Genomic DNA, 17,947 nt, shown 5'->3' with positions numbered 1-17,947 from the left:
CCAATCATGGCGAGATGTGATAGAGCCTGGATTCAAACCAGGGACTGAGATGCAGTGCATTAGACCGCTGCTCCACTCAGGAGCCCTGAAAATATCAAATATATTATGATGATAACAGAGAAATTGCAAAAATGATAACAAAAATCTTAATAAAAAAAATAAATCTAACAGGCCTATGGGTCACTGGCTGTTTCCCTTTTTTCCACCAGCCCACCCAACAAAAAGATGGTCCATCTGGCATTTGTCATAATTGCTAGATGGCCAATCTCATTGTTCTGTCTGTGGAGAAGCTGGTTGCCAGGAAGTTGGGCGAATGAAATTCATTTTTCAGAGTTGGTGATGGCGGATGTCGAAATCGACACCATGAAGAATTACCACATAGCCTTTGAAAGAATAAACCCCGATACGAGTCGTTACCCCTACTGTATCGTGTGGACACCTATCCCCGTACTATCGTGAGTTCCCGGAGTAAACTTGCTTGTCTGCTTTGTCGTGTTTAGTGCGTGATTCATAATCAGTGTGGGAGAGTTATTGGTGACAGCTCCGTGGCTAACGTTAGCAACTGGCTAGCCAGCTAGCAATCAGCTCGCTTATCAACTCTGTTTAAGCCCTCGCAGTCGGTTATTAATACCGATATGTTCCGAGGACAAAGCTTGTCAAATTTAAAACGGTGGCTTTTCTTTTCCGACATTGACAGTCAGGGACACTTGACAGCATAGCCCAGGGGCGAATTAGCCTTTGCTGGCTTCGTAAAGGCACACAGGCAAGCTAGGTTACAATAACTTTAGCGAAATGGCTGCAATGTATCCTAATGATTAATCCAACCAGCTGGCTTTGTATCAAAGTGGCTTGACGCAATCAATCAGTTTCAGCGAGGCAACTCGCTACATAGTAACAAAGCCACAAGCTGTTAGAGTAGTTTAAAGTGACATCATCCTCACAGACAGGTTGTCGGCATTTTGCATGTTAGACGTTTTTATCAGACTACCAAAACACATTTCTATGGTTTGGCTGTTTCATAACAGAAATGTACTTTATTAGCTATATTTAAATCTGATTGTGGTGTAGTGTTGTAGGGAGTGTCTTTTGGATCAAGGAGGAGACAGATACAGGTTGCGTCCTTAATGGCACACTATTCCCTTTATAGTGCACTACATTTGTCTCTGGTCAAAATTAGTGCACGAATGACAATAGAGTGCCATTTGAGACAGTCCTCACCACCCGCTTTCTCTCCAACAACCAACTCGCCCCTACATAAAATCTCTGCCTAGTTTTTAGGTGGGCACTGCTGCACTGCACTCTCTATTGGGCCAGACATTATCTAGGATGCCTCCTCTGTGTCCTGCCCCTCTTTCCTGCACCATTTCACTATTGCAAAAGAGCATCTCTTGAATGCATAATATGATGGTATCATTGGTATAAACTAGAGGTCGACCGATTATGATTTTTCAACGCTGAAACCGATTATTTGAGGACCAAAAAGGCCGATACCGATTAATCGGACGATTTTTATTAAATGTTTTAGTTGTAATAATGACAATTACAACAATACTGAATTAACACTTATTTCAACTTAATATAAAACATAAATAAAATCAATTTAGCCTCAAATAAATAATGAAACATGTTCAATTTGGTTTAAATAATGCAAAAACAAAGTGTTGGAGAAAAGTAATATGTGCCATGTAAAAAAGCTAACGTTTAAGTTCCTTGCTCAGAACATGAGAACATATGAAAGTTGGTGGTTCCTTTTAACATGAGACTTGAGACTGTGCTTGCGAAGAGCTGCTGGCAAAACGCACAAAAGTGCTGTTTGAATGAATGATTACGGGCCTGCTGCTTCTCAGTCAGACGACTCTATCAAATCAGACTTAATTATAACATAATAAAACACAGAAATAAGAGCCTTTGGTCGTTAATATGATCGAATCCGGAAACGATAATTTAGTTTATTATTTCAGTGAAATATGGAACCGTTCTGTATTTTATCTAACGGGTGGCATCCCTAAGTCTAAATATTCTTGTTACATTGCACAACCTTCAATGTGTGTCATAATTATGTAAAATTCTGGCAAATTAGTTCGCAATGAGCCAGGCAGCCCAAACTGTTGCATATACCGTGACTCTTTGTGCAATGAACGCAAGAGAAATTACACAATTTTACCTGGTTAATATTGCCTGCTAAACTGGATTAGTAGTTATAACTAGTGATTTATTGTTTTTTGTAAGATAAGTTTAATGCCAGCTAGCAATTTACCTTGGCTTCTACTGCATTCGTGTAACAGGCAGGCTACTCGTGGAGTGCAATGGTTAGAGCGTTGGACTAGTTAACTGTGCGGTTGCAAGATTGAAACCCCTGAGCTGACAAGGTGAAACTCTGTCGTTCTGCCCCTGAACAAGGCAGTTAACCCACAGTTCATAGGCTGTCATTGAAAATAAGAATGTGTTCTTAACTAACTTGCCTAGTTAAATAAAAGGTATAAAACATTTTTTTTTTTATAAAAAAAATAATAATCTGAAATCGACGCCCCAAAATACCGATTTCCGATTGTTATGAATCGGCCATTCCGATTAATCGGTCGACCTCTAGTATAAACCAATTATATGAAGATGAATCAGCGAGATGCTCTAGTGGGCTGCCAGATGTATGAGGAAAGAATGTTGTTTTTGCATCCCAAATGGCTCACTTTTCCCTATGTAGTGCATTACTTTGGGCCCTGGTCAAAATAAGTGCAATCGCTGTAACTCAATGCAGTTATGCCGCGATCAGACCGAAGTCGTCATTGCATCAATGTTGTGTAATGAATTCTGCTGTCAAACCTTTGTAATCCCACATTTTTGGTGGATAACATTCACCTTTTGCTACTATTTCTGTCAAGTCAAGCATACAATTTGATGCATATGTTAGATAAATCCAACGTATGCACCACACAGAATACACTGCAACAGCCTCTGCAACGCAATGCTGCAAGGCAAACGCAGCGTCCCATTGGAGATGAAAGTACTTCTGGTGTACCAAAATGCAATGACACTGTCAGTGTGATCGAGGTGTAAGAGAATAATACACTGCCCTGTCTGTCTGTTCATTTGATCAGTTAAGCTACAGTGCCTTCAGAAAGAATTCACACCCCTTTACTTTTTCCACATTTTGTTGTGTTACGGCCTGCATTTTAAAATGGATGAAATGAAGATGTTTTGGTCATTGGCCTACACAAAATAAGCCATAATGTCAAAGTGGAATTATGTTTTCGAGATTAACATGTACAGCAAAAATGTGAGGAAGACCTGGTAGACGCTATTGATGATGATTAATGGATACAGATGTTTGAATGCGAAGTCATGTTCATATAATCTCAGACATGAATTACTGCAGTTTAAGACCATCCATAGAACGTACTACATGCCAGTGAAACTGAATTATATGCACTCAGAAATGTTGTTCCTCTGCTGGAGTTTTAAAACACAAAAGGGAACATAGTTGCAGATGCTATGGTCTTGGGAAGGCTGGCTGAATTCTGGCAAAGTGTATGTTCTTTTGTCTCAGCATGTCTACAGATTCTCCCTTCTCCTTGTTTTTGTTTGCTTGGAAATGTTGATACTGGAGACTTATCAGAGGAAACTGTAACCTAGGATTTATAGTGGTTAATAAATGCATTGCTATTATTTGGAATGTTGGTTTTCCTCCAACAATGTCACAATGGATGGCAGAAATGTCAAGTTATGTATCCCTAGATTTGATTTATCACAAGATTAACGGTATACTGGGCAACTTTCATAATTGTCTGGATGCCTTATATGGAATACTATATGACAAAAGGATTTTCTATTGAAAACAGCCCCATGTCAGGGGAGATGTCTATTTAGACGATCCCTACTTGCTGGGCTACTCAGTCCTGGCCCTGGGGGTCTGCCTTACTGTGGGTTGTCACCCTGGCCTTGGTCTAACACACCTGAAACCAATATTTCATGTTTCACTTATATCCTAAAGCTGAGTAGGGTGTGTTGGGTTGGGGTGCTGCAGGGCCTTAGACCCCTAGGGGCAGGACGGGGCTACCCAGCTATATTGTGTGCAAGTAAAAAGAGCTCTACAATATTATTAGGCCTATGAGATTAATTATAAGGAGGATGTGCTGTTTCTGTGTGTTCATGTGTATGTGTTTTCTTTGTATGTTTCTGTTTACTTTTGTTTCCAAGCCTTTACCTTGGGGGGGGGGGGGGGGAGTGGGAAGGAAATTGTGTTGGGAGAGTTAAGTTATTGAGTAGACTGGTGAGGGTTGGGTGTGCAGGCGGCTCAGGCTGGCTAGGCGGTCTGGCTGAAATTTGATATAAAGTATGTCTCAATAAAGACAATCAAGTCTTTTTACTTAATTTTTTAAAGAGTTGTTCATTTGTTAGGCTAGTTCTTTTAATGTATTTTTATTTCACCTTTATTTAACCAGGTAGGCTAGTTGAGAACACCTTTATTTAACCAGGTAGGCTAGTTGAGAACAAGTTCTCATTTGCAACTGCGACCTGGCCAAGATAAAGCATAGCAGTGTGAACAGACAACACAGAGTTACACATGGAATAAACAATTAACAAGTAAATAACACAGTAGAGAAAAAAAGGGGAGTCTATATACATCGTGTGCAAAAGGCATGAGGAGGTAGGCGAATAATTAACATTTTGCAGATTAACACTGGAGTGATAAATGATCAGATGGTCATGTACAGGTAGAGATATTGGTGTGCAAAGGAGCAGAAAAGTAAATAAATAAAAACAGTATGGGGATGAGGTAGGTAAAAATGGGTGGGCTATTTACCAATAGACTATGTACAGCTGCAGCGATCGGTTAGCTGCTCAGATAGCAGATGTTTGAAGTTGGTGAGGGAGATCAAAGTCTCCAGCTTCAGCGATTTTTGCAATTCGTTCCAGTCACAGGCAGCAGAGAACTGGAACAAAAGGCGGCCAAATGAGGTGTTGGCTTTAGGGATGATCAGTGAGATACACCTGCTGGAGCGCGTGCTACGGATGGGTGTTGCCATCGTGACCAGTGAACTGAGATAAGGCGGAGCTTTACCTAGCATGGACTTGTAGATGACCTGCAGCCAGTGGGTCTGGCGACGAATATGTAGCGAGGGCCAGCCGACTAGAGCATACAAGTCGCAGTGGTGGGTGGTATAAGGTGCTTTAGTGGTTAAAGGTGCAACACAATATTGTTGTTCTAAATAGAGACGGCTAGAAGGGCTGTCATATTGGATTGTGTAGAAATGAGCTTTTAGACCCCCCCCCCCCCCCCCCCCCCCCCCCAGGTTATGTCCCCACCACTACTAAAACCAAAGTTGCACCCTTGCAGATGGCTGCTACCATTCATTGGACACATGGGAATCTGCACCTCTTCTGGTATCATCCGGGACTTTGCTGGGCCCTATTTTGTCTCTGTGAGTACTTGTGTTCTTCCTCTCCTTTCTTCTGTTTTTTTACTACCCTCTTTTTCTGTTCTTTCTCTCAAATGCAGAAGAAAATAGACCTATATCATTCAGCTGAAATCCTGATAGGCCTAGACACACTACACACACTTACATAGATTTAGGGCCCATTTCCCAGACCCAGATTAAACCTACTCCTGTAGATTAATCTTGGTTGGGGGGAAACCGGAGTTCTCTGTTCCAGGATATTAAGCTTTGTCTGTAATACTTGTATAAGTATTGTTATAAGAGTTGCCAAGACAGCACGAACAGATTTGGGAACAGGCAAATATAAATTGGAAGAGCTGTCTTTAAACCACATTGAAATACCTATTGGCTGCCTGTAGAGGTAGTGAACTATAGATCTATATAACTAGATCTGTAAGCAGAACCATATATTGAAGTCGTATGTCAAGTGCTGCTCCTTGCAGTGATTGATATATATATATATATATCATACTTATTACTGCGGGCGCTGCCTTGGGACTGGACTGGGGACTAGGTTTCAAGAGAAGAAGAGTCTAAATAGTGTGTGTGTGTGCTCACTATTACATTGGCCTTCCTGGAAGAACTTGTCAGGGAAATACATGTCCCCTCAGGGATCAATAAAGAGTTCAATATGGTCTGTTAACTTCCTGAAGCTCCCCAACAAGTACACTGCTACTAGCACACTGCTACAAGCACCCTGTGTTGGCCCCAACTATAAACTCCATTCTTTGGGATTGCTAAATTGAATAAGAAAGACTATCTATACACCCTACAGTAGGATTTCCCTGGTCTGTAAGAACTAGAGACTAAATGTTTGTTCTAGCTCAGGGAAAGCCACTGGCGGCCGCGTCCCCCCTTTTGTAGGTGATCAATTTCCCTAAACAAACTCAGTCGGGGTCTCAATTTACTGTTGAGAGTTAGAATAGTTTCAGTTTCAAGATTTCATGTCACATGCACAAGTACAATGAAATGCCTTTCTTGTAGTGGTGATTTTAGCATCTACAGTTGAAGTCAGAAGTTTACATTAAAACTCGTTTTTCAACCACTCCACAAATTTCTTGTTAACAAACTATAGTTTTGGCAAGTCGGTTAGGACATCTACTTTGTGCATGACACAAGTAATTTTCCTAACAATTGTTTCCAGACAGATTATATCACTCTATCACAATTCCAGTGGGTCAGAAGTTTACATACACTAAGTTGACTGTGCCTTTAAACAGCTTGGAAAATTCCACAAAATGATGTCATGGCTTTAGAAGCTTCTGATTGACTCAAATTATGTCAATTAGCCTATCGGAGGTGTACATGTATTTCAAGGCCTACCTTCAAACTCAGTGTCATTTTGCTTGACATCATGGGAAAATCTAAAGAAATCATTCAAGAACTCCACAGTCTGGTTCATCCTTGGGAGCCATTTCCAAATGCCTGAAAGTACCACGTTCATCTGTACAAACAATAGTATGCAAGTATAAACACCATGGGACCACGCAGCCGTCATACCGCTCAGGACGGAGACGCGTTCTGTCTCCTAGAGATGAACATACTTTGGTGTGAAAAGTGCAAATCAATCCCAGAACAACAGCAAAGGACCATGTGAAGATGCTGGAGGAAACTGGTACAAAAGTATCTCTAGCCACAGTAAAACGAGTCCTATATCGACATAACTTGAAAGGCCGCTCAGCAAGGAAGAATCCACTGCTCCAAAACCTCCATAAAAAAGCCAGACTACGGTTTGCAACTGCACAAAGATCGTACTTTTTTAAGAAAATGTCCTCTGGTCTGATGAAACAAAAATAGAACTGTTTGGCCATAATGACCATTGTTATGTTTGGAGGAAAAAGGGGGAGGCTTGCAAGCCGAGGGGGTGCTTTTCTGCAGGAGGGACTGGTGCACTTCACAAAATAAATGGCATCATGAGGGAGGAAAAGTATGTGGATTTATTGAAGCAACATCTCAAGACGTCAGTCAGGAAGTTAAAGCTTGGTCGCAAATGGGTCTTCCAAGACAATGACCCCAAGCATACTTCCAAAATTGTGGCAAAATGGCTTAAGGACACCAAAGTCAAGGTATTGGAGTGGCCATCACAAAGCCCTGACCTCAATCCCATAGAAAATTTGTCTTCAGAACTGAAAAAGCGTGTGCGAGCAAGGTTGCCTACAAACCTGACTCAGTTACACCAGCTCTGTCAGGAGGGATGGGCCAGAATTCACCCAACGTATTGTGGGAAGCTTGTGGAAGGCTACCCGAAACATTTGCCTTTAAATTGTTTAACTTGGGTCAATGCTACCAAATACTAATTGAGTGTATGTAAACTTCTGACCCACTGGGAATGTGATGAAAGAAATAAAAGCTGACATAAATTATTCTCTCCTATTATTCTGACATTTCACATTCTTAAAAGCAAGTGGTGATCCTAACTGACCTTAGACAGGGAATTTTTACTTGGATTAAATGTCAGGAATTGTGAAAAACTGTTTAAATGTATTTGCCTTGTTGAAGCAGAGAGAACAGTCTACGGCTTGGGTGGTTAGAATAGTACAATACACAAGGTGCAATTTGGACATTTGATTGTGAATCAGCAGTTTTTCTCTTGCCATGTCAGTCACTGACAGTCATTCAATTAGCCATGTCAGCTAGCAATTTTTAGATTGGTAAATTAGTCTAGCCAGCTATCTAAACTTGCAGTAATCATGGTCAAGTTACGCCGGGGGGGGCCCCGTTGATTTTGTTAGTAACTTTCACTCCGATATCATATTACAAATTGCAAACATTTCTCTTTACCCTATAGCAAAATGTGTAGAATTGCATGAAATTAACTCTAAAACAAAACTGAAGCATGCTGACACCTTAACACACACACACACACCAGTGCCAGGCTGACACCTGCTGGGTAGTATTTATCTATCTGCTTCCTGTAGCACTTCAACACCTTATATGGTTTGTTGTTGATATCTGCTGAATTTCTGAAAATTCAGAGACCCCAAAAAGTGAGCTTCAGGGTGATTTAACATTGTCATTCATTAGGTTTGATATTATGAATACATTACCAATTATATTGCATGTTATTTTCTTTGTGATTTATTGCAGGAAGACAACATGGCCTTTGGGAGACCAACAAAGTAAGTAAACGAAATGTTCTGGGGTGTGTTTAGTCTTATCCTGATGACTGAAATGTTTATTGTCTTCTTCATGGTCTAATCAGTAGAGGGATATTAAAATCTCAGCATGTTTTCTCAACATGCAGTCGGGTCCCAAATTATTGACACCCTTGATAAAGATGAGCAATAATGACTGTATAAAATAAAGAATTCTGTGAAATTCAACTTTTTTATGCTAGTACAATTGCTCAGAGAAAGACATTTTGTTTAACAAGTAAAACATACACTTTTTCCTCAAAAAGGTAGGTGTCAAAATGATTGACACCCCTAAAGATTCTTATAAAAAAGTAGTCAAAAGTCCCATATTCCTAGAATGCAATGAATACATCAAGCTTGTGACTCTACAAACTTTTTGGCTGCATTTTCAGCTCATTTTGGTTGTGTTTCTGATTATTTCTTGCCCAGTAGAAATTACTGGTAAATAATGTATTGTGTGATTTTTGGAGTCACTTATATTGTAAATGAGAATATATGTTTCTAAACACTTCTACATGAATGTGGATGCTTCCATGATTACAGATAATCCTGAATGAATCATAAGTAATGATGAGTGAGCAAGTTACAGAGGGCCCCAATTTATTTGAATTTTAATTGAACCTTTTATTTAACTAGGCAAGTCAGTTAAGAATTTTTTATTTATTACAATGTTGGCCTTGTAACAGTGGGTTAACTGCCTTGTTCAGGGGCAGAACGACAGATCTTTACCTTGTCAGCTCAGGGATTTGATCTAGCAACCTTTCGGTTACTAGTCCAACACTCTAACCACTAGGCTACCTGCCACCCCAAAACGTGTTCTTGGTGATGGTGAGAGGTTAGCATGTCTTGGGGTTATGATCTTTGACCCTCTGTAACTTACTCACTAATCATTATTCACGATTAATTCAGGATTTCATTCATTCTAGATTTGTTGACTACTTTATTCATAAGAATCTTTAGGGGTGTCAATAATTTTGACCCCTGCCTTTTTGTGTGTGGAAAAAATATATATTACTTGTTGAACAAAATGTCTTTCTCTGGGCAATTGTATTCGTATAAAGTAATATAAATTCAAAAATGTTTTATGCAGTCGTTATTGCTCATCTTTATCAAGGGTGTGAATCATTTCGTACCCCACTGTATCTTGAATGAAAGCACTTGTGCAGAGCAGTTAGCTTGGTCCCAAATCTATTTGTGCTGTATACCCAACTCAAGACAGCACAAACAGATCTGGGACCAATCAGGCTACAGAGTAGTAGTAGCTCCAGGTTCTGATAGATTCTCTGTGTATTTGAAGATACTGGATGCTGGACGTAGCCAGGGTGTATGCTAGTGGCTCCAACGCCTGGGACACAGCAGTGCAAGACGCCTCAGAGGAATACAAAAACAGAATGGTAAGGAATTGTTGGCGGAAGCTTCCAACCGGAAGGTCATCGGTTTGAATCCAAATTCCGAATGAGGGGGATCTGTTGGGATTCTAGGTACACTACATGACCAAAAGCTGAACATCTCATTCCAAAATCATGGGCCTTAATATGGAGTTGGACATCCCCCCCCCCCCCCTGCTGCTATATCAGCCTCCACTCTTCTAGGAAGGCTTTCCACTAGATGTTGGAAAAATTGCTGTGGGGACTGATGTTGGGCGATTAGGCCTGGCTCGCAGTCGGTCATTCCAATTCATCCCAAAGGTGTTCGATGGAGTTGAGGTCAGTGCTCTGCAGGCCAATCAAGTTCTTCCACACCGATCTCGACAAACCATTTTGGGTGTGGGCCTTGCTTTGTGCACTGGGGGATTGTCATGCTGAAACAGGAAAGTGCCTTCCCCAAACTGTTGCCACAAAGTTGGAAGCACAGAATCGTCTAGAATGTCATTGTATGCTGTAGCGTTAAAATATCCCTTCACTGGAACTAAGGGGCCCAAACCATAAAAAATAGCCCCAGACCATTATTCCTCCTCCACCAAACTTCACAGTTGCACTATGCATACGGGCAGTTAGCTTTCTCCTTGCATCTGCCAAACCCAAATTCGTCCGTCGGACTTCCAGATGGTGAAGCGTGATTCATCACTCCAGAGAACACGTTTCCACTGCTCTAAACTTTGTGGCGGTGAGCTTTACACCACTCCAGCCGACGCTTGGCATTGCTCATGGTGATTTTAGACTTGGCGGTCCTGTTCTGTGAGCTTGTGTGGCCTACCACTTTGCAGCTGAGCCGTTGTTGCTCCTAGACATTTCCACTTCACAATAACAGCACTTACAGTTGACTGGTGCAGCTCTAGCACGGTAGAAATTTGACAAACTGACTTGTTGGAAAGGTGGCATCCTATGACGGTGCCATATTGAAAGTCAATGAGCTCTTCAGTAAGACCATTCTACTGCTAATGTTTGTCAATGGAGATTGCATGGCTGTGTGCTTGATTTTATACACATGTCAGCAGCGGGTGTGGCTGAAATAGCCGAATCAACTAATTAGAAGAAGTGTCCACATACATTTGTAAATATAGTGTACCATTGACCATACAAATGTTGATTGTACCTCTCCCCCCCCTCCACAGCACAACCTCTGCTGTGACAACTGTCACTCCCATGTGGCCATGGCTCTGAACCTGATGCGCTATGAGAACAAAACCTCGTGGAACATGATCAACCTCTGTCTGCTCTCCCTAGTCCACGGAAAACACGTCAGGTACTGAGATACTGTCTGTCTGTCTGCTCTCTCTAGTCCACGGAAAACACGTCAGGTACTGAGATACTGTCTGTCTGTCTGCTCTCTCTAGTCCACGGAAAACATGTCAGGTACTGAGATACTGTCTGTCTGCTCTCTCTAGTCCACGGAAAACATGTCAGGTACTGAGATACTGTCTGTCTGTCTGCTCTCTCTAGTCCACGGAAAACATGTCAGGTACTGAGATACTGTCTGTCTGTCTGTCTTTCTGCTCTCTCTAGTCCACGGAAAACATGTCAGGTACTGAGATACTGTCTGTCTGTCTGCTCTCTAGTCCACGGAAAACATGTCAGGTACTGAGATACTGTCTGTCTGTCTGCTCTCTCTAGTCCACGGAAAACATGTCAGGTACTGAGATACTGTCTGTCTGTCTGTCTTTCTGCTCTCTCTAGTCCACGGAAAACATGTCAGGTACTGAGATACTGTCTGTCTGTCTGCTCTCTCTAGTCCACGGAAAACATGTCAGGTACTGAGATACTGTCTGTCTGTCTGCTCTCTCTAGTCCACGGAAAACATGTCAGGTACTGAGATACTGTCTGTCTGTCTGCTCTCTCTAGTCCACGGAAAACATGTCAGGTACTGAGATACTGTCTGTCTGTCTGCTCTCTCTAGTCCACGGAAAACATGTCAGGTACTGAGATACTGTCTGTCTGCCTGTCTTTCTGCTCTCTCTAGTCCACGGAAAACATGTCAGGTACTGAGATACTGTCTGTCTGTCTGCTCTCTCTAGTCCACGGAAAACATGTCAGGTACTGAGATACTGTCTGTCTGTCTGCTCTCTCTAGTCCACGGAAAACATGTCAGGTACTGAGATACTGTCTGTCTGTCTGCTCTCTCTAGTCCACGGAAAACATGTCAGGTACTGAGATACTGTCTGTCTGCTCTCTCTAGTCCATGGAAAACATGTCAGGTACTGAGATACTGTCTGTCTGTCTGCTCTCTCTAGTCCACGGAAAACATGTCAGGTACTGAGATACTGTCTGTCTGTCTGCTCTCTCTAGTCCACGGAAAACATGTCAGGTACTGAGATACTGTCTGTCTGTCTGCTCTCTCTAGTCCACGGAAAACATGTCAGGTACTGAGATACTGTCTGTCTGTCTGCTCTCTCTAGTCCACGGAAAACATGTCAGGTACTGAGATACTGTCTGTCTGCTCTCTCTAGTCCATGGAAAACATGTCAGGTACTGAGATACTGTCTGTCTGTCTGCTCTCTCTAGTCCACGGAAAACATGTCAGGTACTGAGATACTGTCTGTCTGTCTGCTCTCTCTAGTCCACGGAAAACATGTCAGGTACTGAGATACTGCTGCAGAAAAGGTTAAAAGAAACTCCTCCAGACTGCATTTGCATTGATGTTGTTAAGATTTACAGCACTGTGACTTAACTTTTTTAGGGCCAGAACTGTGAGGTAGGGCTGGATATTGTTATGTGTATGCTCTGTACTCTGGGTCCCAGGGGCTGATAGATATATCACTGAATTTCCTCTGAAAACAGAGAATAAATCTGAGGGACAGACAGACAGAGGGCCTCCTGATGATTCTATGGAGATATTAGGATTAAGTCTGATGAAACAGTGGTATGTTTTGGTTGATGGAATTTGACAGCTCGTCCCCATGCCCTTTCCTGTGAGGGTGGTAGCGGCAGGAGTCTTCCCACTAGCATACTACCTAGAGTGAACCCATGTATGCAGGCAATCTGATTGGTACTCATCCTAGCGTGGACATTGGAGCGTAGCTATGTGGTTGGACAGACGCGTCACATGACCCTGGCCTGGCTGGATCTGAAGAGGTTGTCATGGCAACCACTTGAGCCTCTGTAATTAATTATGTATGTGCTTGCAATCTCAGGCGTGTGCTGTCAAGACTATGGGGGAAATTAGGTGAAGAATTAGATTTTCACTCAGTCACTCCTCAGACCTCATATGATCGCTTACGTCTTCTGCTATATTTCTTGTTCCAGAAAGCCAATGCATCTGTCTCTCTCTTTGCCCTCCCTCTCTCTCTCTTTGCTCTCTCTCTCTCTCTCTCTCTCTCTCTCTCTCTTTGCCCTCCTTCACTCTCTCTCTCTCTCCATCTCTGTATCCCCTTTCCAGCTGTGCAGGGTTCCTGAAGACCTGGCTTCCCTTCCTCATGTTGCTGGGTATCATCCTAACTGTGGCTCTGACTATTAACCTGCAGTGACCAGCCAACCAGGTGGGAGGACACAGCTTACAGGGGGCAAGGAGCAGAGGGGGGAGTGGGATGGACTCCCTGCAGAAGGTGGGCGAGGGAGATTTGGGGGGGGGGGGACAAACAGGGAGGGAGGGAATGGGAACCCTCTGCAGGTTGAAAGTGACTGTTGAGGTGGGAGGTGTCACCTACTCAACTCTGATTGTGAGGGTGGAGAGGGAAAAAGACATGAAACTGTGACAACCCAGCAACATACAAACCAATGAGAGGACAATGAAGAGAAGGCCAAAAACATCCTCCACTCAACTAAGCACAAAGCCTGTTTGTTTGTAGGACCAGGCAACCTGGCTTTCACTGGTGGTGTGGTCCTACTGAAGCTGCAATACATTTGGATGGCACTTTGAGTTGTTTGTTTATTTTGGGGTTGAGAGTAATTGTTCTTGATGGACGGTAGCTTACTTTGAAATATTTTAATGCCCTCCACAAACATCCCAAGTCCATAAATGTTTATGCAATTTTCAAATGTTTAGATTTTCAATGAAGGCCTAGTATATGGTTATAGACCATCATAACCATCCATTACCTAGGAATGTGGAGAAGGATGTTGCCGGCTCTGTAGATTACAGTAGCGATGGTAGTGGTGGAGGGGGTAGGGGTTGTTCTTTCTTTCAGGGGTAGTAGTCGTGTCTCCCACAGGGACAGCAGCATCCTTGCCTTTCTCTCTCTGCCATGCTGAAACCAACACCCACCGTCCATTTGAATGACATGGAACTATGATGATGATCCACTGACTCAGTGCTTCCCATACTCTGAGATAAATCAAATACTCCATCTTGATATTTCACTTTAATGCCTTTCAAGGAATGTGTTATTGCGTTGGCATGGTACGCTTGGTTTGATACAGTTCCTATTACTGCAAATTTTAATAACCTGTGATTCACCAAGAGTGGTTTGTTGTTTCAATGAATTCTACCTATCTACTACTGTGGACTGTATCCAGGATAACAACTCTCAAAACGCTGCTATTAGCAAGTGATGCCTCATCTTGTGTGATATCAATGAGCACAGTTGAACTGCTTCTGTCTGCATCTTATTTAAATATTTGTATTTTTCTTAACTCATTGACATTTGTATGTTTAGACCCATTTTAATGGTGGCTCTTTTCAAAACGGGATTACAGATTATAGATTTCAGATAATCTCATTAAGTGTGTTGGATTATTTGGATACTTCGTACAGTGGCCATGGTAACCTCTGTGGAACCCTGGACTCATAACTCTGGACTCCACCTGCAGATGGGAATGGAATGCATGATGTTCTGGAATGCTGCAGAGTTCATTTGTGTTCTGTGTTCTAGGATGTGAGTGTGCTAAATGGAGATCTTCCCAGTCCCTACAGGAGAGGGATCACCGCTTTCTGATCCTGAACACTCAAACTCCAACATCAACATGTGCCCTAGAAGAAATAAGTACCTCTGACTCCTAGCTCTGACTGGGTTCTTGAAAAAATGAAATGAATTCATATAGTTGGTGCCTGAAAAACAATGGTCTTCTATCATGGGTCTTCCTGGATAATGTGTATGTACATAAATGTCTCAATTTATATCAAACTACATTTTTAGACTATACCATCTATATTGATTTTGTATGTAGTATCCTACTTTCAAACACTGGCTAATCCTAGATGATGGTTGGCACACAAAATCCATTGCCATGGCTTCCTTCTGCGGTGGCAGGTTCAAATCCCCTCATTGTTTGGAGTGAAACCACAAAGCGCTGAGCCTTGAGCTTTCTCTCTTTAGACATGGAGCTGCCAGAAGCAGCAGGTAGCCTGCTGGGTCCTCCAGGTTGAACACACCAATACCCTTGTCACACTACCGAGCTGGACTGAAGCGATGTACTGAGCTGGCTTGGTTACGCATCCAGCATAATGTGTAACCGCGCTGAAAGGAAAAAGGTCTGAGCCAGCACAGCTTGGTTTGGGTCGGCACGATAGTGTGAAAAGCAGTCAAGTCTTTGGCTTAATATCCTGGGGTCGCCTCTCCTCCTGTGCCAGAGTGCCACTCCTGCTGTCTCAGATGAGATTAGAAGGACATTGTGAAATGTCAATGCATCGCCATGCAGCCCTTTTCACATTCCTGCTTTCTCTCCTGTCGGACTTCATTCTTTAAAATTCCAGCAAATGTGATCGATGTTGATCTACTGCAATAACCCCACATTGTATGTAAAAAAAACAAAAAACAAACAACGTATATATTGGTGTAGGTTTTTAAAGATCCTTCTTTTGTTTTCCATGACATTCACAGTCAAGGAAGTTTTAGACTATTTCTGTAGCTGTTTTTGGTCGATTTTATGCCAAGATACCAATTCTTTCTAGGGTATTTACACTCTTTTGGCTTGCTTATGCCTAGAGGTACCATGGCTTCTTTCTCATATTTTTCCTTTCATGTTCATGCACAAATATTAGACCAAGTGATATTGTCTTAAGTAACATTGTATAATCTCAAATATCCTGTTTTAATTTATATTTATATTGTAAATGAACTATCCTCCTTAGTTTCCTCAATTTTCTACATGCAATACCATACCATACTATATTATATCAAAACTCATCACTGTTCTGCTATGAAGCAAGTTTGTGCCTGAATGCATGAGTGAGTGTGTCTGTCAGTGGATGTGTGAGTGTGCATGTCCTGGCTGCATGTTCTATGTCTCTGTGGACATAAATATTTTCTTGAATCCTGTGGCTTTTTGGGGAATTGCTGATAACTGAATATCATAGCAGATGACTACCTATAACAATACATTTGGATACACTTACTTATTACCACAAAGGTTTTTCTAAAATGATGTCAATTGTCAATGACAGTATGTTTGATATACAGTTGAAGTGGGAAGTTTACATACACCTAGCCAAATACATGTAAACTCAGTTGTTCACAATTTCTGACATTTAATCTGAGTAAGAATTCCCTGTCTTAGGTCAGTTAGGATCACCACTTTATTTTAAGAATGTGAAATGTCAGTATAATAGTGGAGAGAATGATTTATTTCAGCTTTTATTTCTTTAATCACATTCCCAGTGGGTCAGAAGTTTACATGCATACACTCAATTAGTATTTGGTAGCATTGCCTTTACATTGTTTAACTTGGGTCAAACGTTTCGGGTAGCCTTCCACAAGCTTCCCACAATAAGTTGGGGGAATTTTGGCCCATTCCTCCTGACAGAGCTGGTGTAACTGAGTCAGGTGTGTAGGCCTCCTCGCTCGCACACGCCTTTTCAGTTCTGCCCACACATTTTCTATAGGATTGAGGTCAGGGCTTTTGTGATGGCCACTCCAATACCTTGACTTTGTTGTCCTTAAGCCATTTTGCCACAATTCTGGAAGTATGCTTGGGGTCATTGTCCATTTGAAAGACCCATTTGCGACCAAGCTTTAACTTCCTGACTGATGTCTTGAGATGTTGCTTCAATATATCCACATAATTCCCCTCCTCATAATGCTATCTATTTTGTGAAGTGCACCAGTCTCTCCTGCAGCAAAGCACCCCCACAACATGATGCTGCCACCTCCGTGCTTCACGGTTGGGATGTTGTTCTTCGGCTTGCAAGCCTCCCCCTTTTTCCTCCAAACGATGGTCATTATGGCCAAACAGTTCTATTGTTGTTTCATCAGACCAGAGGACATTTATCCAAAAAGGCTTTTGGCTTTTTCTTCCTTGCTGAGTGGCCTTTCAGGTTATGTCGATATAGGACTCGTTTTACTGTGGATATAGATACTTTTGTACCCGTTTCCTCCAGCATCTTCACAAGGTCCTTTACTGTTGTTCTGGGATTGATTTGCACATTTCGCACCACAGTACGTTCATCTCTAGGTGACAGAATGCGTTTATACTTGCATACTATTGTATGTACAGATGAACGTGGTACCTTCAGGCGTTTGGAAATTGCTCCCAAGGATGAACCAGAATTGTGGAGGTCTACAATTTTCCTATGATATCAAGCAAAGAGGCACTGAGTTTGAAGGTAGGCCTTGAAATACATCCACAAGTACACCTCCAATTGACTCAAATTATGTCAATTAGTCTATCAGAAGCTTCTAAAGCCATGACATCATTTTGTGGAATTTTCCAAGCTGTTTAAAGGCACAGTAAACTTAGTGTATGTATACTTCTGACCCACTGGACTCGTGATACAGTGAATTATAAATTAAATAATCTGTCTGTAAACAATCGTTGGAGAAATTACTTGTCATGCACTAAGTGGATGTCCTAACCAACTTGCCAAAACTATAGTTTGTTAACAAGAAATTTGTGGAGTGGTTGAAAAGCGAGTTTTAATGACTCCAACCTAAGCGTATGTAAACTTCCGACTTCAACTGTAAGTATTGTATATAATACACTAGACTTTATTAGACTTTTTAAATGATCCGTAGTTAACTCTGTTTTACCACTCTTTCCCAGAAAAAGGGTTCCAAACGGGTTCTTC

At 41.9% G+C, this 17,947-nt stretch overlaps 1 protein-coding gene across 2 annotated transcripts; it reads left to right on the top strand.

Annotated features, from left to right (window-relative positions):
• Window positions 1–230: 230 nt before the first annotated feature.
• On the top strand, window positions 231–16,197 carry LOC109880804 (transmembrane protein 222-like). Of its 2 annotated transcripts, none has more exons than XM_031793473.1 (6): window positions 231–455; window positions 5,336–5,420; window positions 8,523–8,554; window positions 9,867–9,963; window positions 11,124–11,254; window positions 13,385–16,197. In XM_031793473.1, the coding sequence occupies exons 1-6, from the start codon at window positions 340–342 to the stop codon at window positions 13,470–13,472; spliced, it is 549 nt and encodes a 182-aa protein (XP_031649333.1). In that variant the 5' UTR covers window positions 231–339; the 3' UTR covers window positions 13,473–16,197. The 2 variants fall into 2 exon arrangements, with proteins under 2 accessions (XP_031649333.1, XP_031649334.1); XM_031793474.1 differs by having other exon boundaries at window positions 266–455; window positions 11,124–11,309.
• The last annotated feature ends 1,750 nt before the right edge of the window (window positions 16,198–17,947 follow it).

This window comes from Oncorhynchus kisutch, linkage group LG17, assembly GCF_002021735.2.
Source record: "Oncorhynchus kisutch isolate 150728-3 linkage group LG17, Okis_V2, whole genome shotgun sequence".
Classification (NCBI taxonomy): domain Eukaryota; kingdom Metazoa; phylum Chordata; class Actinopteri; order Salmoniformes; family Salmonidae; genus Oncorhynchus; species Oncorhynchus kisutch.
This window is presented reverse-complemented; position numbering and strand designations above follow the sequence as displayed.